The sequence below is a fragment of the Mustelus asterias genome, chromosome 18, assembly GCF_964213995.1.
Source record: "Mustelus asterias chromosome 18, sMusAst1.hap1.1, whole genome shotgun sequence".
Classification (NCBI taxonomy): domain Eukaryota; kingdom Metazoa; phylum Chordata; class Chondrichthyes; order Carcharhiniformes; family Triakidae; genus Mustelus; species Mustelus asterias.
The window spans coordinates 12,188,334-12,214,631 of NC_135818.1; the positions used below are offsets into that span (position 1 = coordinate 12,188,334).

The window sequence follows — 26,298 nt, forward strand, 5'->3', positions numbered from 1 at the left end:
GTGGTACTTTCACTAGAGTATTAATCCCCTCAGAAACTCAGCTAATGTTCTGGGGACTTGGGTTCGAATCCCACCGCAGCAAATGGTGGAATTTCAATTTAAATAAAAATAAATCTGGAATTTAAGGATCTACTGATGACCATGAAACAATTGTCAGGAAAAACCCATCTGGTTCACTAATGCCCTTTAGGGAAGGAAATCTGCCGTCCTTACCTGGTCTGGCCTACATGTGACTTCAGATCCCCAGCAATGTATTTAACTCTCAACTCTTACCACTCAACCCTCGGGCAACTAGGGATGGGCAATAAATGCTGGCCAGCCAGCGATGCCCATGTCCCACAAATGAATAAAAAAAATTGAAGGATAAGCATTGGCCAGGACACCAGTAATAACTTAGCTCTTCTTCAAAGCGGTACTATGGGATCTTGTGTATCCAATCAAGCAGGCAGGGCCTCATCCGCAAGGCTGCACCTCTGACAATGCAGCACTCCCTCAGTGCTGCACTGGAGCATCAACCTTGATCTTTGCATTCAAGCTCCGGATTGGGACTTGAACCTAAAATATAGGAGGAGGGGTAGGCCATTTGGCCCTCGTGATTCAGGGACAAGAGTGCTACCAACCTAGCTACAGCTGACACCAGTTTTCTTTTCATTCGTAGGACTTGGGCATGCCTGGCTGGCCAGCATTTATTGCCCATCCCTAGTTGCCCTTGGAGGGCAGTTGAGAGTCAACCACATTGCTGTGGCTCTGGAGTCATATATAGGCCAGACAGGGTAAGGACGGCAGATTTCCTTCCCTAAAGGATATTAGTGAACCAGAAGGGTTTTTCCAACAATCGACAATGGTGGATTCTTAATTCCAGAATGTTTTTATCATTGAATTCAAATTCCACCATTTGCCGTGGTGGGATTTGAACCTGGGTCCCCAGAACATTAGTTGAGTTTCTGGATTAATAGTCCAGCGATAATACCACGAGGCCACCGCCTTCCCTCAGTGAGTCAAGCCCCATCATCGTGAAGTTTCAATCTAAGGTGACACTTAAGTGCTACATTGAGTAAATTTCACAAAATCGATTCCCCAATTAACATCACCAAAACGTATTATCAAGACACTATCAAATTGGTGTTTGTGGGAGATTGCTACACTTGCAAATTGGCTGCCACATTTCCAACAACAGTGACTATGTTTTATTGTTCTGGCTTGTCCTGAGATTTTGAAAGGTGTGGTGTAAATCTTTTCATGAGATATAAGTATCTGATAAAGAGAGAATGTGCAGGATTAGGGGGAGAAGGCAGGAAAATGGCACTAAGTGAATTGTCCATTCAGCAAGTTGGTGCAGACATGATAGGCAAAATGGCTTCCTTCTGCACTGTAACCCTTCTGCAATTCTGTTAATGTTGGACTGAGGCCCCCCCTGCTTGTTGAAATGAATGTGAAAGATCTCATGCTATGGGATTTTACAGCCTTGCTCATCCCGAAAGTGTAAAATCCCGCCCGAGGTCAACAGACCCGCCATTGTCCATCCCTCGCCCGCTCTGATTCCCATGGCTGGTGGGGTGGTAAAATTCCAGCGAAGGTGTTCCTCAAAGCACAGAGAAATTTTCCTGTATCCTGGTCAACATTTATCTCTCAGCCAACGGCACCGAAATGGATTAACCCATCATTGATCGCACTGATATCGTGGGATCCCGTTGCAGAGTTTAAAGTTTTTTAAATTTATTAGTCATAAGTAGGCTTACATTAACATTGCAATGAAGTTACTGTGAAAATTCCCTAGTTGACACACTCCGGCGCCTGTTCAGGTGCATTGAGGGAGAATTTAGCACGGCCAATCCACCTAACCAGCATGTCTTTCAGACTGCGGGAGGAAACCGGAGCACCCGGAGGAAACCCACGCAGACATGGGGAGAACGTGCAAAGTCCACACAGACAGTGACCGAAGCCAGGAATCGAACCTGGGTCCCTGGCGCTGTGAGGCAGCAGTGCTAACCAATTATTGCATTTACGACAATGAATCATAGAATCCCCACAGTGCAGAAGGAGGCCATTCAGCCCATCGAGTCTGCAACTGACTCGCTGAATGATTAATGAGAAGTTACCTAGTGATTATTATGGCAATCTAAATTTTTGGCAACACTTTTGGACCTTGCATGCCGAGGCTGAAATGAATGAATTGAAGGGGGCTTTCGAGTGCATTTGCACCGCCAGACTCAAAGTGGGACTGTTTTGCACTGAGCCTAAAGTTCTCCGAATGAGCATCCCTCCTAATAGCAGGACGAAGGCATGTAGGAATCTTTGGAGGAAGGGATCTTGTAATCTGCTCTGCTTTGGAACCAGTTCAAGTCTGAATGCCCAATGTACATATCGTAAGTTTATCACTGCTGTGGTATCACAGCATACTGTATTAAGAGTGTGAGTTTGAGTATAATGATTGGCAAACACATAATCCAGTGTAACAGTGAATGACAGCATAACAGTGTATTTACTGCAGCCTCTAGGTGATGAAAGAGACACAATATGCTATAGATCTGAAATTAAGCTCGGAAATATAGAGAATGACTACAGTTCTGACAAAGTGGTGGAACATGGTATGAGAATGGATAGGTGCTTGAGAGCCAGAGCAGACACGATGGGCTGAAGAGCCTCTTGCTGCAGGTTTGTCTTCTTTTTCTTGATCTCTGCCGGGGGCACATTCTTGATGATTATTCCCCAGCAAAAGGCTGTGATTTGTTTACCGTGGGTAGGGCAATGTAGGCCCTCAGCCAGCCTCAGCTGGAACCGGGGTCAAAACCAGTGCTGTTGCTGTGAATCACATCCACAGGTTAACCACCCAACGAACTGAGGGAGAAAGCCATTCCATCACCACGCAACTCCCACCACTCCTCACCACTTCAGTAGGTGTGGATACACAGTAATCACCACACTTACACTGATACTGATAGACTGGGGTGTGGATACACAGTAATCACTGCACTTACACTGATACTGATAGACTGGGGTGTGGATACACAATAATCACTGCACTTACACTGATACTGATAGACTGGGGTGTGGATACACAGTAATCACCACACTTACACTGATATTGATAGACTGGGGTGTGGATACACAGTAATCACCACACTTACACTGATACTGATAGACTGGGGTGTGGATACACAGTAATCACTGCACTTACACTGATACTGATAGACTGGGGTGTGGATACACAGTAATCACTGCACTTACACTGATACTGATAGACTGGGGTGTAGATACACAGTAATCACTGCACTTACATTGATACTGATAGACTGGGGTGTGGATACACAGTAATCACTGCACTTACACTGATACTGATAGACTGGGGTGTGGATACACAATAATCACTGCACTTACACTGATACTGATAGACTGGGGTGTGGATACACAATAATCACTGCACTTACACTGATACTGATAGACTGGGGTGTGGATACACAATAATCACTACACTTACACTGATACTGATAGACTGGGGTGTGGATACACAGTAATCACTGCACTTACACTGATACTGATAGACTGGGGTGTGGATACACAGTAATCACTGCACTTACACTGATACTGATAGACTGGGGTGTGGATACACAGTAATCACTGCACTTACACTGATACTGATAGACTGGGGTGTGGGTGCACAATAATCACTGCACTTACACTGATACTGATAGACTGGGGTGTGGATACACAGTAATCACTGCACTTACACTGATATTGATAGACTGGGGTGTGGATACACAATAATCACTGCACTTACACTGATACTGATAGACTGGGGTGTGGATACACAATAATCACTGCACTTACACTGATATTGATAGACTGGGGTGTGGATACACAGTAATCACCACACTTACACTGATATTGATAGACTGGGGTGTGGGTGCACAATAGTCACTGCACTTACACTGATACTGATAGACTGGGGTGTGGATACACAGTAATCGCTGCACTTACACTGATACTGATAGACTGGGGTGTGGGTACACAGTAATCACTGCACTTACACTGATACTGATAGACTGGGGTGTGGATACACAATAATCACTGCACTTACACTGATACTGATAGACTGGGGTGTGGATACACAATAATCACTGCACTTACACTGATACTGATAGACTGGGGTGTGGATACACAGTAATCACTGCACTTACACTGATACTGATAGACTGGGGTGTGGGTACACAGTAATCACTGCACTTACACTGATACTGATAGACTGGGGTGTGGATACACAATAATCACTACACTTAACCGGGAGTATCAGTTCCTCTGGCACTCCCAAACGTAGACTGCCAGTTGATAGCACTCTGTGTACTGCTGTTAAAGTTGTAAATAAAGGGATTTTGGTGACGGAACTTTCCAGACTTATTACAACCTCATTGAATGATTTCAAGGCAAAGGTAGATAGATTTTTGAACAGTAAAGTAATTATGGTGAGCGGGTGGGTAAGTGGAGCTGAGTCCATGAAAAGATCAACCATGGTCTTACTGAATGGTGGAGCAGACTCAAGGGGCCAGATGGCCTAGTCCTGTTCCTAGTTCTTATGTTCTTACACTGATACTGATAGACTGGGGTGTGGATACACAGTAATCACTGCACTTACACTGATACTGATAGACTGGGGTGTGGATACACAGTAATCACTGCACTTACACTGATACTGATAGACTGGGGTGTGGATACACAGTAATCACTGCACTTACACTGATACTGATAGACTGGGGTGTGGATACACAGTAATCACTGCACTTACACTGATACTGATAGACTGGGGTGTGGATACACAGTAATCACTGCACTTACACTGATACTGATAGACTGGGGTGTGGATACACAGTAATCACTGCACTTACACTGATACTGATAGACTGGGGTGTGGGTACACAGTAATCACTGCACTTACACTGATACTGATAGACTGGGGTGTGGATACACAGTAATCACTGCACTTACACTGATACTGATAGACTGGGGTGTGGATACACAGTAATCACTGCACTTACACTGATACTGATAGACTGGGGTGTGGATACACAGTAATCACTGCACTTACACTGATACTGATAGACTGGGGTGTGGGTACACAGTAATCACTGCACTTACACTGATACTGATAGACTGGGGTGTGGATACACAGTAATCACTGCACTTACACTGATACTGATAGACTGGGGTGTGGATACACAGTAATCACTGCACTTACACTGATACTGATAGACTGGGGTGTGGATACACAGTAATCACAATGAGTCTGAAGCCAGCCTTTACCTTTAAACAGCATTCATCCAAGACAGTAAAGATAAGACACAGGCTCTCCCAGTTCCTCCCAGACATCCAGAGTGAGATGGTTTATATCTTGCAATGATTCCCTAACCCTTCCCAATTTGGGATAGCAGTATTTAATTACTAACTTAACGCATTTATTCCATTGCAACACAATTTCAACATTAACACTCAGAATGGGGTCCTGGGAGGAGATCAGAACATAAGCATGGGGCAAAATTGATTTAATATATTCACTAAATGTAATTTTTATATAAGAAGCTACCAAACATGGGAAAGTATTGTCAGAGGTCGAGGAAGTGAGAGACCTTAAAGTGGATCGGGCTAAAGGGATCGAGGGATATGGGAGGGAGGGGGGATCAGAATATTGAACTCGCTGATCAACCATGAGCAAGATGAATGGCGGAGCAGGCTCGAAGGGCTGAATGGCCTACTCCTGCTTCTAGTTTCTGTGTTTAGTTGCAGGTGGCAGGAGAGATGGGCAATGTGTTCAAGAAAACAAATTGAATGCTTTCCTATATTGGACAAGGTATTTGACACAAAAACAGGGATGCAATGTTAGAACTGTTTGAACACTGGTTGGACCACATCTGGAATTTTGTGTTCAGTTGTGGTCACCACATCAGAGGAAGGACATAATTGTTCTGGAGTGAGAGAGAGAGAGAGAGAGAGAGTGCAGAGGCGATTTACAAGAATGTTGCCAGGACTTGAAAATTGCAGCTATGAGGAAAGATTGGAAAGGTTAATGTCGTTTTGCTTAGAACAGAGAAGGCTAAGGGATGACCTAATTTATTTTTCTCTCACATCTGGTTCCTCCACCCTCCTCAGGCATACATCTTGGGCAGCAGCATGACCTGGATGTTGGGCAGGATGCCACTCTGGGTGATGGTGACCCCGCCCAGCTCCTCGGCATTGTGGATGGCCAGCTGCAGGTGGCAGGGGCTTGATGCTTATTGTCCTAAACCTCGAGGATCTCAGTGGTCAGGTACTCCAGCATGGTGACCAGGCACACCAGGACCCCGGGACTCACCCGCTCGGCGTAGTGGCCCTTGTGCAGCAGCTGGTGGATGCGGCCCACGGAGAACTGGAGGCCGGCTCTGGAGGTCTTGGCGCGCCCTTTGCCTTGGGTTTTACCGCGACCCGACATGTTGCTGCTCCTGTTGATCCGATCCAAACCTCCCTTTGCCAATCTTCAATTTTATTATTGAACTCAAACTCTACCATCTGCCGTGGCAGGATTCGAACATGGGTCCCCAGAAGATTAGCTGAGTTTCTGGGTTAATAGTCTAGTGATAATACCATTAGGCCATACAAAATCACGAGGCACCTTAAGGTAAACAGGAGAGACCTGTTTCCCCTGGCACAGTTACCAGGATGTGGAGATGCCGGCGTTGGACTGGGGTAAACACAGTAAGAAGTTTAACAACACCAGGTTAAAGTCCAACAGGTTTATTTGGTAGCAAAAGCCACAAGCTTTCGGAGCCTTAATCTCCTTCTTCAGGCGAGTGGGAATTCTGTTCACAAACAGGGCATATAAAGACACAAACTCAATTTACAGAATAATGGTTGGAATGCGAATACTTACAACTAATCAAGTCTTAAAGGTACAAACAATGTGAGTGAAGAGAGCACCAAGACAGGTCAAAGAGATGTGTATTGTCTCCAGACAGGACAGCCAGTGAAATTCTGCAAGTCCAGCCAAGCTGTGGGGATTACAGATAGTGTGACATGAACCCAATATCCCAGTTGAGGCCGTCCTCATGTGTGTGGAACTTGGCTATCAGTTTCTGCTCAGCGACTCTGCGCCGTCGTGTGTCGTGAAGGCTGCCTTGGAGAAAGTTACCACAGTTACCAGGGGCATAGATTTAAGGGGATTGGTAGAAGGATTAGAGGGGATATGAGGAAAAACCTTTTCACATAGGGGGTGGTGGGCATCTGGAATTCACTGTTTAAGTTGGTGTTTGAGGCTGAAATGCTCAACTTATTTAAAAAGTAGCTGGATAGTGTCATAGAGCTATAGAGCCATAGAGGTTTACAGCATGGAAACAGGCCCTTTGGCTCAACTTGTCCATGCCACCCAGTTTTTACCACTAAGCAAGTCCCAATTGCCCGCATTTGGCCCATATCCCTCTAACCCATCTTACCCATGTAACTGTCAAAATGCTTTTTAAAAGACAAAATTGTACCCGCCTCTACTACTGCCTCTGGGAGCTTGTTCCAGACACTCACCACCCTCTGAGTGAGAAAATTGCCCCTCTGGACCCTTTTGTATCTCTCCCCTTTCACCTTAAATCTATGCCCTCTAGTTTTAGACTCCTCTACCTTTGACTGTGTACCTCATCTGTGCCCCTCATTATTTTATAGACTTCTATAACATTGCCCCTAAGCCTCCTATGCTCCAGGGTAAAAAGTCCCAGTCTATCCATCCTCTCCTTATAACTCAAACCATCAAGTCCCGGTAGCATCCTAGTAAATCTTTTCTGCACTCTTGCTAGTTTAATAATATCCTTTCTATAATAGGGTGACCAGAACTGTACACAGTGTTCCAAGTGTGTGCCTTACTAATATACAATTTCAACAAGACGTCCCAACTCCTGTATTCAATGTTCTGAACAATGAAACCAAGCATGCCGAATGCCTTCTTCACCACTCTGTCCACCTGTGACTCCACTTTCAAAGAGCTATGAACCTGCAGTCCTAGATCTCTTTGTTCTATAACTCTCCCCAATGCCCTACCATTAACAGAATAGGTCCTGTCCTGATTCGATCTACCAAAATGCATCACCTCACATTTATCTAAATTAAATTCCATCTGCCATTCATCAGCCCACTGGCCCAATTGATCAAAAATCTGCATCTGAAGCACTGCAACATGCAAGGCTACAGACCAGGTGCTGGAAAGGGGGATTGAAATGAGGCGCTAATTTCCTTTTTCTCTTTGGCTGGCGCAGACACGATGGGCTGAATGGCCTCTTTCTGCACTGTAACTTTTCTATGGTTCTATGTTCAAACTGTCAGCATGCCCTGATATTTTTGATTTCAATAACTTAATGGAATAATGCGCTTCTGCAACTTCTAACTGTCTATTCCGCATCATTCCATATCAGCAGAATCCACCATGCACATCATGTTCGTACAGAATTGCATTCGCTTTACTGCACTGAATCCTTACTTGAATTTAAAGGTTTCTCCCAATTCGGTAGCATTTCCGGGAGTGATCTCAAATATTCCACTGAAAGAGTAGGGATGGCCACCATAGGCAAACTCTGTCAAAGAGAATGGGGAAAAGGTTACTGAAACAAAGGCAAACCACTTAAAAACTTGTAGATTCTATTCTAACAATGTACTTCAATGCAGATTAGCACTCCCTTCCCGTCATTGTGACACTGAAATCTCCCGAAACAGCGAGGGGCAGGATTCCCAATTTAGAATCATAGAATCCCATAGTGCAGAAGGGGGCCATTTAGCCCATCATGCCTACACTGACAACAATCGCACCCAAGCCCTAAGCCCGTAACCCCATGTTTTACCCTGCTAGCCCCCTGACACTAAAGGACGACTTAACATGGCCAATCCATCTAACCCGCACATCTTTGGAGCAGTGGGCCCAGACTGCACATGCGCCATTGGGTTGTTGTCCCATCCTCTGCACCAACTCTCTCCCAAGACCACACTTGGAATACTGTGTACAGTTCTGGTCACCCTATTATAGAAAGGATATTATTAAACTAGAAAGAGTGCAGAAACGATTTACTAGGATGCTACCAGGACTTGATGGTTTGAGTTAGAAGGAGAGGCTGGATACACTGGGACTTTTTTCTCTGGAGCGTAGGAGGCTTAGGGGTGATCTTATAGAGGTCTATAAAATAATGAGGGGCATAGATCAGTTAGATAGTCAACATCTTTTCCCAAAGGTAGGGGAGTCTGAAACTAGAGGGCATAGGTTTAAGGTGAGAGGGGAGAGATACAAAAGTGTCCAGAGGGACAATTTTATTCACACACAGGGTGGTGAGTGTCTGGAACAAGCTGCCAGAGGTAGCAGTAGAGGCGGGTACAATTTTGTCTTTTAAAAAGCATTTAGACAGTTACATGGGTAAGATGGGTATAGAGGGATATGGGCCAAACGCAGGCAATTGGGACTAGCTTAGTGGTACAAAAAAAGGACAGCATGGACAAGTTGGGCCGCAGGGCCAGTTTCCATGCTGTAAACCCCTATGACTCTATCTTACTCAGACCCTATCCCTGTAACCCCATGTACCTATGTCACTAATCACCCTAACCTACACATCTTTGGAGTATGGGAGGAAACTGGAGCACCCGGAGAAAACCCACGCAGACACGGGGAGAATGTGCAAACTGCACACAGATTGAACCCAGGTCCCTGGCGCTGTGAGGCAGCAGTGCTAACCACCGTGCCACCGTGCCGTCCAATGATGACAATGATAATTTATGTTTAATGGTGGAATGTGTGTTTTATAATACGTACATAAGAGTCCATTCAAGTGATTCCAGTCTGCAGAGATAAAGCACCCCAGCTTTTATCATCCTTCCATGTTGAGAACCTAAAGGTAGCCAAGAATCCACCAATTGTCTGGAGCTCTACCACCTCGCCTGCCACGGAATCGGAGTGGGTGAGGGTCCGCCAGTAGAAATCTCCATTGACCTCAAGCGGGAATTTCTGGTCTTGCTTGAGTAAGGCGGTAAAATCTCACCCATTATCTTTCAGCCTAAGTGGTTACAGTGAAGAACTAGGCCGGAATTTTCCAGCCATTCATGTCCCGCCACCGGTGCCAGAGAGAATGGAGAATTGAGCGCTCAGCCAAATCTCCATTCACTGCAGCAGGACCAGAGAATCCCAGCTGCAGGCGAGGTCAGAGAGTCCGGCCCATAGGTGCATTGTCACAAATTCATAATCTCCTTCCACTTGAGTTGGAATGGTCATGGAGCAGGGAGCTATGATACTCAATTTTCATGGTTTTCTCAAGGGATTTGGTGAAGGGGTGCAAAAATCCCAGGAAATTAGTAGCTTAGTATGAATTAAGGGTGGCACGGTGGCACAGTGGTTAGCACTGCTGCCTCACAGTGCCAGGGACCCGGATTCGATTCCCGGCTTGGGTCACTGTCTGTGTGGAGTTTGTACGTTCTCCCCGTGTCTGTGTGGGTTTCCTCCGGGTGCTCTGGTTTCCTCCCATGGTCCAAAGATGTGCGGGTTAGGTGGATTGGTCAGGCAAAATTGCCCCTTAGTGTCAGGGGGACTAGCTAGGGTAAATGCATGGGGTTATGGGGATAGGGATTGTGGGATTGTGGTCAGTGCAGACTCGATGGGTCGAATGGCCCCCTTCTGCACTGTAGAGTTCTATGTTCTATGGTTCTATGATAATGGCATAGCTCTCTTGCCCTGATAATTTTCCCTATAAAATGTATGCAGAGTCACTGAATATTGAGGATATATAGGGTTTCCTCTGGGTGCTCTTGTTTCCTCCCACAGTCCAAAGGTGTGTAAGTTTGGCCATGCTAAATTGCCTCTCAGTGTCCAAAGATGCGGGTTAGGTGGACTGGCCATGCTAAATTGCCCCTTAGTGTCCCAAGGTATATAGGTTAGGGGGATTAGTGGGATAAATAGGTGGGGTTCAGGGGATTGAGCCTGGGTGGGATGCTTTGTCGGAAAGTCGGTGCGGACTCAATGGGCGGGATTTTCTGGGCACGCTCGCCCCAAGGCTGGAAAATCCCACCTGAGGTCAATGAACCTTGGCATGGCCCCTGTCCCACCCGCTACAATTCCCGTGTTGGGTGGGACAGGAGAATTCCACCCAATGGGTCAAATGGCCTCTTCTGCACTGTAGGGATTCTATGACTCTATGCCCAAATTTTGTATCACTTATTACGCTGTGATTTATCTCAATCTTTCCCCTATCCTTCTGAACCTTTGTTGGCCCTTCATCTAGGCTTTTCAACGGTTTATAATGTCAATTCGTGCCATGCTGACAGCTATTGCCATAGTTGTGCAAAGTTAAATGGGAACAAGTGTAAGTGGATGGTGCTGGGAAATTAAACAGAGAGGGGTTGAGATACTTGATTGGGATCATTAATGAGGAGTGTGAGAGACAGAGTCATGGAAGAAAGTGTAAGTTTTTGGACAGGCCGGCTGGACTTTATAATTGTCCGTACTAATTCTGTACATTACTCTGTTACTGTAATCAATGATGTGGAGATGCCGGCGTTGGACTGGGGTAAACACAGTAAGGAGTCTAACAACACCAGGTTAAAGGCCAACAAGTTTATTGGTGTTTGCTACCAAATAAACCTGTTGGACTCTAACCTGGTGTTGTTAGACTCCTTACTGTAATCAATGACATTTATGTGCAAATCTGAGATAGATAATAGAAAGGTAGACCACTTCTGAGTCCTATGTAATAATATGTAGATTAGTTGAAATTGCATTTTGATTCTAACACTGACAGAAATGGTTTTCAGGTATTTTTGACTATCTGTTCAAATTTCTCCTAAGAATTAAGTTGATTTGCAACGAGGATAAGCTGAGAAGCAGCATGGTATGGGTGCAGAGGACACAACTCAATATCTCTGTACTTACCTCTTCCATAGATCTCAATGCCAGAATGAAAAACCCCTATTCCAAGTGTGGATGTGTACTCATTAATCCAATACTGCAAAGGAAGCACAAAGGTTCAATGGTGCATTAGCAATCAGCTCACCACACAATGCTATAACAGAACTGGAAATGTTCTATATCCTGGTACTCGTAACCTCAACTGCGAAAGGCATAAATAATCACAAAAAAATCAAATCAGGTATTGGACATGATCACTCATGTGAGAAGAATTTCAATCTGCTTTATTTTAGTATTAAAACAGATAGGCGGCACGGTGGCACAGTGGTTAGCACTGCTGCCTCAAAGGACCCGGGTTCAATTCCGGCCTCGGGTGACTGTCTGTGTGGAGTTTGCACGTTCTCCACGTCTCTGCCTGGGTTTCCTCCAGGTGCTCTGGTTTCCTCCCACAGTCCAAAGATGTGCGGGTTAGGTGGCCATGCTAAATTGCCTCTTAATGTCCCAAGATGTGTAGGTTAGGGGGGTAAATACGGTTACTGAGATACGGCCTGGGTGTGATGCTCTATCGGAGAGAGTCGACACAGACTCAATGGGCCAAGTGGCCTGCTTCTGCACTGTAGAGATTCTATGATTTCATATCCCGACTTCTTGACATTATAGAAAAAAATGGAAGTCCAATCTTTCTCAGCTATTTTGAAAGCAGCGCCATCTCCCAGAAGTTCTTCAGAAATGTTTTTATAAAAATGGCAAAAGATTGAAGTTTGACCGCTGTCTTTGATAGGTAGAATTGAATGACCACTGTGGAAGTAAATTTTGAGCATTGAATTGGGACCAGTTGGAGGACCCCTTAGATTTTGGTTGTTCCTTGCTCAAACCCTGGACAGAGGCAACTCAATCTCCAGAGGCTAGATCTCAATGGAGAGAGTAGCAGCAATGAATGGGCAACTCAAAACCCTCAAATGGCCACTAGTGTCTGACATTCCAGCGTCCAGTATCCATGGCGCTATTGGTACTGTCCTGGAAATGCTGTCAAATGATTTTAAGTGAACTGAACTCATCTCTTGGAATCATAGAATCCCTACAATGCAGAAAGAAGCTATTCGGTCCATTGGGTCTGCACCGGCAACAATCCCATCCAGGCTCTATTCCCGTAACCCTACGTATTTACCCTACTAATCCCCCTGACACTAAGGGGCAATTTAGCATGGCCAATCAACCTAAGCTGCACATCTTTGGACTGTGGGACAAAACCGGAGCACCCGGAGGAAACCCATGCAGACACGGGAAGAATTTACACAGACAGTTATCCAGCGGGAATCGAAACCCAGATCCTTGGAGCTGTGGGGCAGCAGTGCTAACCACTGTGCCACTGTGCTGCCCATAAAGGTGATGGTGAACTGCCTTCTTGAACAGTTGCAGCGATTACTTTACAACTGGAGCAGTTAGAAAGGTCAAGGCAAAATACTGCAGATGCTGGAATCTGAAACAAAAACAGACAATGCTGGAAAATCTCAGCAGGTCTGACAGCATCTGTGGAGAGAGACTAGAGCCAATGTTTCAACCCTGAAGGGTCATCCAGACTCGAAACATTGACTCTTTTCTCTCTCCACAGATGCTGTCAGACCTGCTGAGATTTTCCAGCATTTTCTGTTTTTGTTTGAGTTGGATAGGTCATTTTTAAGAGTCGACGATATTGCTGTGGGTCTGGAGTCACATGTAGGTCAGACCAGGTAAGGACAGCAGATTTCCTTCCCTTTATTACAACAATCGACAATGGTTTCATGGTCATCATTAGATTTTTTAATTCCATATTTTTTTAAAAGTCAAATTTCGCCATCTGCCTTGGTGGGATTTGAATGAGGGTCCCCAGAGCATTCCCTAGGTCTCTGGATTACTAGCCCAGGGACAACAATCGACAATGGTTTCAGGAGCAAGAACAGTTCATTTGAGCACAGGGGCAGTCAGGACTTCCAGACGGTTGCGGAGAGCCAACCAAGGTGGTACTAGTGGCCTCACTGTGGAACAAGTTGGTTACATGTGAAGCCACTTATTTCATTGATTCTGATCTTGCACATGCTCGATTGTCAAGAAGAAGCCCTTCTGGATGAAAGGATTTGAAAATTAAGTCGATAAGGGATTTGAACCATAAGTAGATAATTTAAATCTTAAAACAGAATATCTGTGCTGCCACATTAAGCGGTTAGAGTTTGATCTAATTCGGAAGCAATTCCAACATATGCTTTTCTCATTCATTCTTCTGGGACTAATCACATCACTTTGCTTGAAGGGAAGAAGATAAATATTCAAAATTCTGATCCTGGCTATTTTGAGAGGAGTTTTTCTTTTAATCTCCCTAATACAGATTGAAGACACCATTCAGAGTGAATGAGCAGTTTAATACGTTTAAAGTATAGCTTAGTGGGGTTTCACTGTATCCCTCTATCACTGGACCCTGAGTTTAAATTCAGCCCAAGATGGAAGCCTACTCTCTTTGCCAACTGTTATGATTCTAAATGAGACTAGTATTGGCACTCTCTGCTACTGGCTGTGGAGCCACAGAATTAAACTGTCATAATTTAGCAACGCCTGCCAACATCACTGAGACAAAAGACTATAATCGTGTCCTGGGAGCATAATGCTACTAGGTGTGTTTTTCCTGAGATAGACGAGACTGAATGATTGTCTTTTGCACTTGGCCTGACTCAGAGGTGCTTGATGCTAATATTAGGTGTTGACCAAGACTTGGAAATATATGGCCAAGGTTTAGAAATATTGGGTGAGATTCATGCATGTTTCTCACCGACGGGAGGTGGCGCATTGTTTAAGAACATAAGAACATAAGAACTAGGAGCAGGAGTAGGCCATCTGGCCCCTCGAGCCTGCTCCGCCATTCAATAAGATCATGGCTGATCTTTTTGTGGACTCAGCTCCACTTACCCGCCTGCTCACCATAATCCTTAATTCCTTTACTGTTCAAAAATTTATCTATCCTTTGCCTTAAAAACATTCAATGAGGTAGCCTCAATTGCTTCACTGGGCAGGGAAGTCCACAGATTCACAACCCTTTGTGTGAAGAAGTTCCTCCTCAACTTAGTCCTAAATCTGCTCCCCCTTATTTTGAGGCTATGCCCCCTAGTTCTAGTTTCACCCGCCAGTGGAAACAATTTTCCTGCTTCTATCTTATTTATTCCCTTCATAATCTTACATGTTTCTATAAGATCTCCCCTCATTCTTCTGAATTCCAATGAGTATAGCCCCTGTCTACTCAGTCTCTCCTCATAAGCCAGCCCTCTCAACTCTGGAATCAACCTAGTGAATCTCCTCTGTACCCCCTCCAGTGCCAGTATATCGTTTCTCAAATAAGGAGACCAAAACTGTACACAGTACTCCAGGTGTGGCCGCACCAGCACCTTATACAGCTACAACATAATCTCGCTGTTTTTAAACTCCATCCCTCGAGCAATGAAGGACAAATTCCATTTGCCTTCTTAATTACCTGCTGCACCTGTAAACCAAGTCTGCTGGCAGCGGGATTTTCCAGTCCCGCCACTGTCAATTTTCCAGTCCCGTTCTCCCCGTGTCTGCGTGGGTTTCCTCCGGGTGCTCCATTTTCCCCCACAGTCCAAAAGACATGCTGGTTGGGTGCATTGGCCATGCTACATTCTCCCTCAGTGTACCTGAACAGACGCCGGAGTGTGGTGACTAGAGGATTTTCACGGTAACTTGATTGCAGTGTTAATGTCATTGATGTCACTCCACACTGGCAGGAAACCCACGGATGGGGGTGCGCTGCCAGCGGGACTGGAGAATCCCACCGGCATGAACAGTCAGAGAATTCTAGCCATTAGTTTCGAAGTTTAAGTTTATTTATGCATGTCACAAGTAGGCTAACATTAACACTGCAATGAAGTTACTGTGAAAATCCCCGAGTCTCCACACTCCGGCGCCTGTTCAGGTACACGGAGGGAGAATTTAGCATGGCCAATGCACCTAGCCAGCATGTCTTTCAGACTGCGGAGGAAACCGGAGCACTGGTTCCTTGGAATTTCTGTCAGAAAATCCGTAAGTTTGAGCTTCTGTTGATACAAACTATTTAAGGATCTTTAAAGTGAGAAAGTAAAAGTCTGGGTGGAGTCTTCCACCTTCTTCCGTCAGGAAAAAGATACAAAAGTCTGTGGTCACGTTCCAACCGACTCAAGAACAGCTTCTTCCCTGCTGCCATCAGACTTTTGAATCAACCTATCTGATATTAAGTTGATCTTTCTCTACACCTTAGCTATGACTGTAACACTACATTCTGTGCTCTCTCCTTTCCTTCTCTATGAACGGTATGCTTTGTCTGTATAGTGCGCAAGAAACAATACTTTTCACTGTATACTAATGCATGTGACAATAATAAATCAAATAAAATCAAATCAAAAACCAGGTAGGCGGCAGCATAATGGTGTTGTCACTGGACTAGTAATCCAGAGACCTGGGTGGCATGGTGGCACAGTGGCTAGCATTGTTGCCTCACAGCGCTAGGCACCCGGGTTCGATTCCCGGCTTGGGTCACTGTCTGTGCGGAGTCTGCACGTTCTCCCCGTGTCTGCGTGGGTTTCCTCCGGGTGCTCCGGTTTTCTCCCACAGTCCAAAAGACATGCTGGTTGGGCGCATTGGCCATGCTACATTCTCCCTCAGTGTACCCGAACAGATGCTGGAGTGTGGTGACTAAGGGATTTTCACGGTAACTTGACTGCAGTGTTAGTGTAAGCCTCCTTGTGACACTAATAAATAAAGTAATGCTCTGGGGACCTTGGTTTCAAATTTTAACAAAAATCTGGAATTAAAAGTCTAATAATGGGCGGCACGGTGGCACAGTGGTTAGCACTGCTGCCTCACAGCGCCAAGAACCCGGGTTCAATTCCAGCCTCGGGTGACTGTCTGTGTGGAGTTTGCACGTTCTCCCTGTGTCTGCGTGGGGTTTCCCCCGGGTGCTCCGGTTTCCGCCCACAGTCCAAAGATGTGCGGGTTAGGTGGACTGGCCGTGCTAAATTCTCCCTTAGTGTCAGGGAGATTAGCAGAGTGGGGTTACGGGGATAGGGCCTGGGTGGGATTGTTCTTGATGCAGGCCCGATGGGTCAAATGGCCTCATTTTGCATTGTAGGGATTCTATGATCTGTTCTATGATTCTATGACCATAAAACCATTGTCGATTGCTGGAATAAAAGGAAGGAAATCTGCTATCCTTTCTTGGCCTGACCTAAGTGACTCCAAACCCACAGTAATGTGGTTGACTCTTAAAAATTAGTCTATCTAACTGCTCCAATTATATTGCAATGCAACTGTTCAAGCAAGCAGCTCACCACTACCTGTGGAATGGGTAATAAATTCATTGGGGGGGAATTTTCCCATCCCATCTGCCACAGGAATTGTAGCGGGCGGAGTGTGGTGGAACATGCAAAGGTCCGTTGACCTCCGATGGGATTTTCCGGTTTTGGTGGGAGCGCAGCTGGAAAATCCCACCGAGTGATGCCCAGATGAATGAAATTTTAAAATTAAAAAAAGGATGTTTGCTTTGCTGCAATGGGACCATCTGCAGCTAAATTAAGAAAAATTCAAATTGAATTTTATGAGCTTGAAGGCCTTTTCTATTTAGTACTTGAATAAACTTAAAGGATGGTCTTCATAGAACCCTCACTGTTGTCTCTGCCTATGACCTCAATTCTAATCAGGCTGTAAACCTGGACTATTGAAACCCAGCATTATAAGATGTGTAACAGGCAATAAAATATCTGATCAGCCAATGGGAGGAGCAGACTCGATGGGCTGAATGGCCTACTCCTGTTCGTATAGAACATAGAACATTACAGCGCAGTACAGGCCCTTCAGCCCTCGATGTTGCTCCGACCAGTGAAACCGATCTAAAGCCCCTCTAATCTACACTATTACAATATTATCCATATGTTTATCCAATAACCATTTGAATGCTCTTAATGTTGACCAGTCCACCACTGCTGCAGGCAGGGCATTCCACGCCCTTACTACTCTCTGAGTAAATAACCTACCTCTAACATCTGTCCTATATCTCTCACCCCTCAATTTAAAGCTATGTCCCCTCGTGCTAGCCTTCACCATCCGAGGAAAAAAGCTCTCACTATCCACCCTATCTAATCCTCTGATCATCTTGTATGCCTCTGTTAAGTCACCTCTTAACCTTCTTCACTCTAACGAAAACAACCTCAAGTCCCTCAGGCTTTCCTCATACGATCTTCCCATCATACCAGGCAACATCCTGGTAAATCTCCTCTGCACCCTTTCCAACGCTTCCACATCTTTCCTATAATGCGGCGACCAGAACTGTACGCAATACTCCAAGTGCAGCTGCACCAGAGTTTTGTACAGTTGCAGCATGACCTCATGGCTCCGAAACTCAATCCCTCTACCAATAAAAGCTAACACTCCATACGCCTTCTTAACAACCCTATCAACCCCTATCAATGCGGGGGGAATTTTCCCGTCCCACCCACCACGGAAATTGTAGCGGGCGGGGGGCGGACCATGCGTCGGTCCGTTGACCTCGGGAAGGATTTATTTGCCGAAAGTGGCTGGAAAATCCTGCCCCTGTGGCCGTTCATGCCGGCAGGATTCTCCAGTCCCGCTGCAATGAATGGAGATTTGGCTGAGCACCAAATTCTCCATCCTTGCTTGCAGTGGCAATGGGACATGAACGGTCAGAGAATCCTGTCAGTTGAGCCAATCTCTTTGTCCAGCTCTGTCTAATAATCAACATCCAAGTTGCAGATAAGCAGAAATGGGAGTTAGGGATATTGGTGGATCACTAACTTTATCAGAGGAACTGAGGAAACATTCAATCCTGCAACTTGATGGGTGATTTTCCATGCTCTCCTCAAACTGACTGAAATGTCTTGGCATCCAGTTGCATAGCCTCCATTTTGAAACTTCCTTGTTGACATTTAATCTAATTTTTATACTAGGATATTAATTTTTAATTTTTTTTATTCCATCCTCAAAGTTACAAAGCCAGTGGTCAGAATGGAACGGGAAACACAAATCCATTCCTTGCTTGCTCCAAAAACCAAATTCAAATTCCCAGCTTGGGTCACTTTCAGTATGGAGTTTGCACGTTCTCCCCGTGTTTGCGTGGGTTTCCTCCAGGTGCTCTGGTTTCCTCCCACAATCTGAAAGACATGCTGGTTAGGTGCATTGGTCATGCTAAATTCTCCCTCAGTGTACCCGAACAGGCGCCGGAGTTTGGCAACTAGGGGGTTTTCACAGTAACTTCATTGCAGTGTTAATGTAAGCCTTACTTGTGACTAATAAATAAATAAACTTGAAATTTTAAAATCCAATTGAATCCAATTCGATGTTCCCTAAAGCGAGACAAACAAGATCCAAGCTAAGATATTGTACCTCATATTGGGCTTGATCTGACGCTTGATCATAGCCAAAAGGCTGATTATTTTCGATGCCCTAAGATCAGGGACTGTTTGGGTAAAAGGGGATTTCTGGGAAAGCAGGCACAGTTGGCACAGGAGAAGAAAGAAAGTGGCTATGTCAGTACGTTGCCAGCATGCAGAGAGTTGACAGGATAAGGTCACAGGTAAGAGGAGAGAAAGAATGGACAACATAAGGGTTCGGACATCTGAGGGAGAAAGGCAGGGGCGCAGGGGAGGAGAATGACACTGAGGGGAACTTTAACATTTGTCGCGATGATGGTAGGGTCAGAAAATGTGGCAAGGCACTCAAATGTCCATTGACTTCAGCAGGACCGGAAAATCCAGTCAGCGGGAGTGGTAGTAAAATTTCACCCACTGTCAACAATGAGCTCCTGCGGAGTGAGTGAATTGGAAAAGTGCTTCTTGCATGGGGTGAGTTTGTTTTCAGAAACAGAAAGTCTTTCCAAAAGGTTGTGTGTGGGTTCAGGGTGGGGAGGGAGGGAAGGGGAGTTCAGGATTTGGGATAATGGTGTGAAAATTGGGATTGTCTCCGAAACTATCTCTGAAAATGCATGAATTTCCCACCCGTCCAGCCTGAGCTAAGCGTAACTCAGCCTGAGAACATGAAGCAGAAAAGAGATCTTTTTTTATTCATTCGTCGGACATGGATGTCACTGGCTGGCCAGTCCCTAGTTACCCTTGAAACTGAGTTCCTCGCTGGGCCATTTCAGAGAGCAGTTGAGAGTCAACCACATTGCTGTGGCTCTGGAGTCACATGTAGGGCAGACCATGTAAGGACGGCAGATTTTCTTCCCTAAAGGACATTAGTGAACCAGATGGGTTTTTCTGACAAATCGACAATAGCTTCATGGTCGATTGTTAATTCCAGGGATTTTTTTTAATTGAATATAAATTCCACTATCTGCCGTGGGGGGATTCAAACCCAGGTTCCCAGAATATTAGTTGAGTTTCTGGGTTAATAGTCTAGCGATAATACCACTCAGCCATCGTCTCCCTAGTTCTCAGAGGTTGAAAAGCGGATTACAAAATATTTTTGAAATGCAAGCCTGTGATGTGAGTGTACCTTTAAGAGTTTTTAAAATTCATGTTCAGAGCCTTAGGCAATGTCATTGTTGGGAGGAGAAAAAAAAACTGGGCAGGTCAGGTGACTGGGATTTCATTTTTAGTTTCAGTTTGGAGTTGCAGGTTTGAGTTTTTTGGTTTTAGAAGGGACAGCAAGCTAAAAAGAACTGTTTTCCCTCTCTCCCTGTATTTTTTCCCTTTGGAATTTCTCTTGTTTTCCAGAAGAGTGAAAACCTGCTGTTGTTGGGGGCTGGACCAGGGTCTCTCTGATGTTTTGGGAAGCTGTCTTGTCTTCAAACTTTCTGAGTCTCAAGAACATTTGACTGCAGAATTCAACTGACGGCCTCGATACCAGCATCACGTGAGCATTAAATGTGTTAAATCTGTGAAAAGGGTCTTTTGTTTATGGGATTGGTTTTATTGGAACATTGTAGAGATCATTGTCAAGGGTTAGACATTATTATGATTGTTTGTAATTGATAAAAGTTCTTGCTAATGTTCTTACTATTCATGTTAACTATATCCTTAAATAAACTTTGTTTGATAAAAGCTCCCTCGTCAAATTCAAGATGCAAAACTTTTGATTCAGGTGGGCTCCATAAAACACTTTGGAGTTTCTAACCTGAACCATAACAAGCCCTGAGATTAAGTAATCTTAACCGCCTGACAGTCTGACACTCCTGCGATCATCTCAATCCCAATTAAATCAGCTTTAAGGTTTCATTAGTTAGGTCTTTGTATATACTCTATTTCAAACAACATATTGCATTCTGATGGACTTAAGTGTGTGAATGCTGACCCGAGTTACAGCAACATGTTCTAAGGACGAGGTTAAATTTTTCAACCAACCTGAGCTATCACACTATCTATTCATAATAGGGTTGCCAACCCTCTAATATTGGTCTGGAGTCTCCAGGAAATTGAGGATCAGTCTGTAGGACACCGCTGAGTGAAATTGTGGAAAAAAATCATCGGGGGATTAAAAAAGATTGGTTTCTTTTGTAATTATTTTGAATATTTCTCTCCATTTTTTGCCAGATGTAAAAGTACTGAAAAAGGAGGCAGGGGGTGGGGTTGGGGGTGGGGGAAACTGCTTGGCTGACAGTCAATTATCATCCGATTGGGTAATGAGTCTTTTTTGCATTCCAATTCGGTGTAGGAAGGCAGTGCCTTTCTGAGATTCCCCTTCCCAATCACACAGGGTGGATGTGTGAGACCTCCAGCTGACACCCAATGAGTCGCTGGAGGCACAGGGAGAAGAATCAGCGAGGAAGAGCTGTAATTTTTAATTTCCCGCCTTCTCTCTTGTACTGCCCTGCCCAAAATTTACCAGGCTTCATTTTAAGAGTTCCCGCCCTGAGATTGGACAGACTTGCTCACTTTAACATTTACTGCAACCGGTTGGCTTTTAAAACTGAGCAGGAACATAAATACATCATGTTGTCCAGTGTGCAAAACAATCCTGGGCCAGTCAAATTGGGATCCCTTGATTTGTGTGGTCACCACTCTAGAACCCCACTGACACGATGGTATCCCAAAACTCCGAAGGGTACCTGGAATGCCAGTGTGTTTTTTCATTTTACTATAATGTGAGGAAAGATATGCAAACCTGGAAAGGTCCAGTCTTGTTGGAAGCACGCAAATAAAAAAAGGTTTATTAACAGATAAAACACTTAACACTTCACAGCACAAAACAAAGGTACACATAACTACAATAATGGCCACACGCACACACTCGCGCACACACACACTCGCACACACACACTCACTCGCACACACACACACTCACTCGCACACTCGCCCGCACACTCACACGCACACTCGCACACACACTCGCACACACACTTGCACTCGCACACACCAGACACACACACACACACTCACTCACACACACACACACTGACACACACACACTCACGCACACACACGCACTTATACACACACTCGCACACTCATACACTCGCACTCGCACACACACTCACATGCACACTTGCACACTCGTGCGCGCACACTCGCACACGCACACTTGTGCGCGCACACTCACATGCGCACACTCGCGCGCACACTCGCGCACACACTCACACACACACTATATTTTGAAGTTAAATCCGTTCCCATGAATCTATGTTCCGCAACTCCTCAAAACATCCCTTGTGCAATAAGACAATAAGAAATAGGAACAGGAGTAGATAGTTCGGCCCTTCGAACCTGCTCCACCTTTCAATAGGATCACGGCTAATCCAACATGCCTCATGTCCACTTTTCTGCCCTGTCCCCGTAACCTTTGGTTTCCTTACTGAAGAAAAATCTATCTCTTTCAGCCTTAAATATACACAAGGACTCTGTCCCCACAGCTGTCTGTGACAAGGAGTTCCAAAAACTCACAACCCTGTAATGTAAAGTCATCAAATTTAGGAATGAAACAGCGAGGGTACAAAATAAACTGGAACAATTCACTGCAAACAGCACAAGAGGGTAATCTACATCGTTCATCGTTTAGCACTGATAGTCAAAGGGAATGCAAATAATTTCTTAGGATGCAGAGTTTAAATGAGGCAGTACATAACCAAGGGCATGATAATTAGATTGGATCAAGATCAGATTCCTGTCCAGCTTGTCTCCTGTATCCTGTTCTGGGCAGCACACCATGCAGTGGAGTAATCCCTGGCTTGGTGGAAAGAAAGGTGATAAATGGGATTAGCCAGCTGAGCTGCGAGGGAAGATTAAGAGAAATTGATGGTGTTGATATTGGAATAAAGGTAGCCATGGCAAACCTCTTCAAGAATCAGCAAGGAAATGGATAAACAGGATCCCAGCATGACCAAGGTTAATACAAACTCAAAGAAAGGTCAACATGTGGAATGGCCTGTGGTGGCAGTGGAATTGGAGAACATTGCAGACTTCTAGCAGAGTGACTGATACTTTTTTGACAATAGCAGAGGTAGAACAGATTAAGAAGCTTGTGACCTCTGAGACAGGCCCAATGTGATTATACCCAGGCCTGTTTTGGTGTGTGTTGCAAAGAAAGAAATTGAGAAATATAAGCTTTTAAGTTTATTTATTAGTGGCGCAAGTACGCTTACATTAACACTGCAATGAAGTCACTGTGAAAATCCTCTAGCCGCCACATTCCGGCGCCTGTTTGGGTACACTGAGGGAGAATTTAGCATGGCCAATGCACGTAACACCAGCATGTCTTTCGGACTGTGGGAGGAAACCGGAGCACCCGGAGGAAACCCACGCGGACACGGGGAGAACGTGCAGACCCTGCACAGACAGTGACCCAAGCCAGGAATCGAACCCGTGTCCCTGGTGCTATGAGGCAGCAGTGTTAACTGTTGTGTCACCATGCCGAGGCAGAGATGGTTTAATGTATGCAATGTTTAATGATGCATCATGAGCTTGCTTGATTTCTTTCGGAGGTTGGGAGTCCCAAAAGAGTTGTTGGCTTGAATTTCGATTGGGGTCTTTCCCTATTGGTGATATTCACTCCAGTGTTGCATTTCCAACCTATCACGGTTACTTCTGACAGCTCATCGAGTTATGAACATCGTACGAGAAAGATGCCTCCGTTCTGTGCAAAGTCCAACAAGTGATTTAAAGCAACTGCAACACGGTAAATAATCACTGTCATTACAATGCAGATTCATTTCATCCACTACATGCTGAGTCAGATGATTTATCAAACTTTAGTATGCGAAAAACCTACAATGTGTTCCCTGATATAATGCATTTTCATTGTTTGCCAGCTTTATATTTTATTTTTGTTTTGAAGGCAATAATAATAACTGAGATTTAAGTCTTCCAGCAAAGAAAAAAAAGAACATTTGCTGCTGCACCAGTAACATTTCACAATTATATCTCCATGTGTTTGACCCCTCGCAGGCCGCTTGACAAACAGGCTGGATAGCACCTTACAAAGCAATTCAAACCTCACCCCTCCCCCCCACTCCCCGCTCCCGCAGCCTTGAACACCCACCTCCACTTGTAGTGTTGACTTGTGTGGTGAACCACTGTAGTATTGCCTGTTTGTGTGATATGCCTTGACACGCCCCTGCTGCCTCAATCCGGGACTCCGCCCTTCTCTGGGTATAAAGGCGACTGCTCTCCGCCCCTTTTGCCTCAGTTCGGATTAGCTATCAGTTCGGGTGTGGCTCCAATTCTTTCGTAAATAACAGCCTGTTATTTCGCAACAACGAGTCTTTGCGTAATCAATGGTGCATCAATTTTATTTACGAAAGTTTTGGGATGGAGCAACTCTTAAAACCTGATAAACTGGACTTGGACCTCCAGGCTGTTGGGGCCTCAAACTGTTTTGATCACTGGCTGCTCTGCTTTGAGACCTTCATCGCCTCCTCCTCCGCCGTCATAACCGACATCGACAAACTACACGTGCTCCACGCCCGCGTCAGCGCTCACGTCTTCGCAATAATCCGAGACGCGGAAGCTTACCAGGAGGCAATCGATCTCCTAAAGAGCCAGTACAACTGGCAGCCGAATGAGGTCTACGCCAGACACCTGCTGGCCACTCGCAGACAGCAGCCCGGGGAATCGACTGAACAATTCTTGCGCGAACTGCGTGCACTCGGCAGAGCCTGCAACTGCAAGGCCGTTTCAGCCGCCCAAAACGCCGACGACCTGATCAGAGATGCCTTTGTCGCGGGCATCAGGTCGACCTATATCCGGCAGCACCTGCTGGAACAAGGTGGGCTGGACCTGCAGAAGACTGTGGAGCTTGCCGGCTCGCTGGAGGTGGCTTTTCGGAATCTCGAGGCCTACAACCCCGACCACGAGGGCGCACCGTGGACACCGCGACCGCAGCCATCTCTGTACCCGGGAGGGCCGCAAGCCTACGCCACGCCCCGTCCTGACACCGAACTGACCACTGCGGCAGTCTCCGGAGACCCGAGGTGCTACTTCTGCGGCCTGGAGAAGCACCCACGATGACGCTGCCCGGCGATAAGAAGGGCCATTACCTGAAAGTCTGCAGGGCAAAATCAGCCTCGAGGCCCAGCAGCGCCGCGTGCGATCTGCGGGAGGCACCGTCTTCGACGCCATTGGCCGCGTGCGCACCGCAGGAGCCGCCATTTTGGACCCCATCGACCGCGTGCGACCCATGGGGACCGCCATCTTGGACGCCATCAGCCGCGTGGACCCACGGGGGCCGCCATCTTGGATGACATCAGCCACATGTGAGCCACGCGGGCCGCCATTTTGGGAACCGTCCACCGCGTGGCTCCTCGCCTAATCCGACGGTGGCCACGGTCGCGTTGGACCAGTCCAGGCCTCACCAACTCACCTGGTCTATGATGGACATCAAGGTAAACGGCCACACTACTAACTGTTTATTTGACAGTGGGATTACGGAGAGTTTTATCCACCCTAACACGGTGAGTCGCTACGCACAGCCAGTACTGCCAATGCAGCAATCAATCTCCATGGCTTCGACGTCCCAGTCGGTGAATGTCCTCAGCTACTGTGTGGCAACTCTGACTGTATGGGGCATGGTGTACGAGAAGTGCAGGCTCCTCGTGCAGCCACAGCTCTGCGCTGCCGTACTACTGGGGCTAGGTTTCATGTGTCACCTTGGGAGCGTCGCCATGGCATATAATGGGCCTTTTCCCTCAATCTCCATCCGCAATCCACAGCTAACAGACCAGCCACCGCGCACCACCTGTGGTCTCTCGACCCTTAAAGTCGCCCCTCCCTCGCTCTTTGAACACCTCACCCCCGACTGCAAGCCCATTGCCAGCAAAAGCAGACGGTACAGCGCTGGAGATAGAGCGTTTATGAAGTCCGAGGTGCGACGCCTCCTGGGGGAGGGGATCATTGAGGCCAGTACCAGCCCCTGGAGAGCCCAAGTGGTGGTTGTTAAGACTGGGGAGAAACTTTGCATGG

The 26,298-nt window shown here is 45.9% G+C and overlaps 1 protein-coding gene across 1 annotated transcript in view; it reads right to left on the reverse strand.

The window, feature by feature from the left end:
• Positions 1–25,542, reverse strand: part of LOC144506881 (deubiquitinase DESI2) — a 53,019-nt gene extending 27,477 nt beyond the window's left edge. Inside the window, exons 1-4 of the mRNA XM_078233236.1 lie at positions 25,377–25,542; positions 12,076–12,080; positions 11,903–11,975; positions 8,483–8,576 (exon numbers count right to left, since the gene is read on the reverse strand). Of these exons, the coding sequence (XP_078089362.1) occupies positions 8,483–8,576; positions 11,903–11,975; positions 12,076–12,080; positions 25,377–25,542 (338 nt within the window). The remainder of the gene's footprint in view (positions 1–8,482; positions 8,577–11,902; positions 11,976–12,075; positions 12,081–25,376) is intronic.
• Positions 25,543–26,298: the final 756 nt, after the last annotated feature.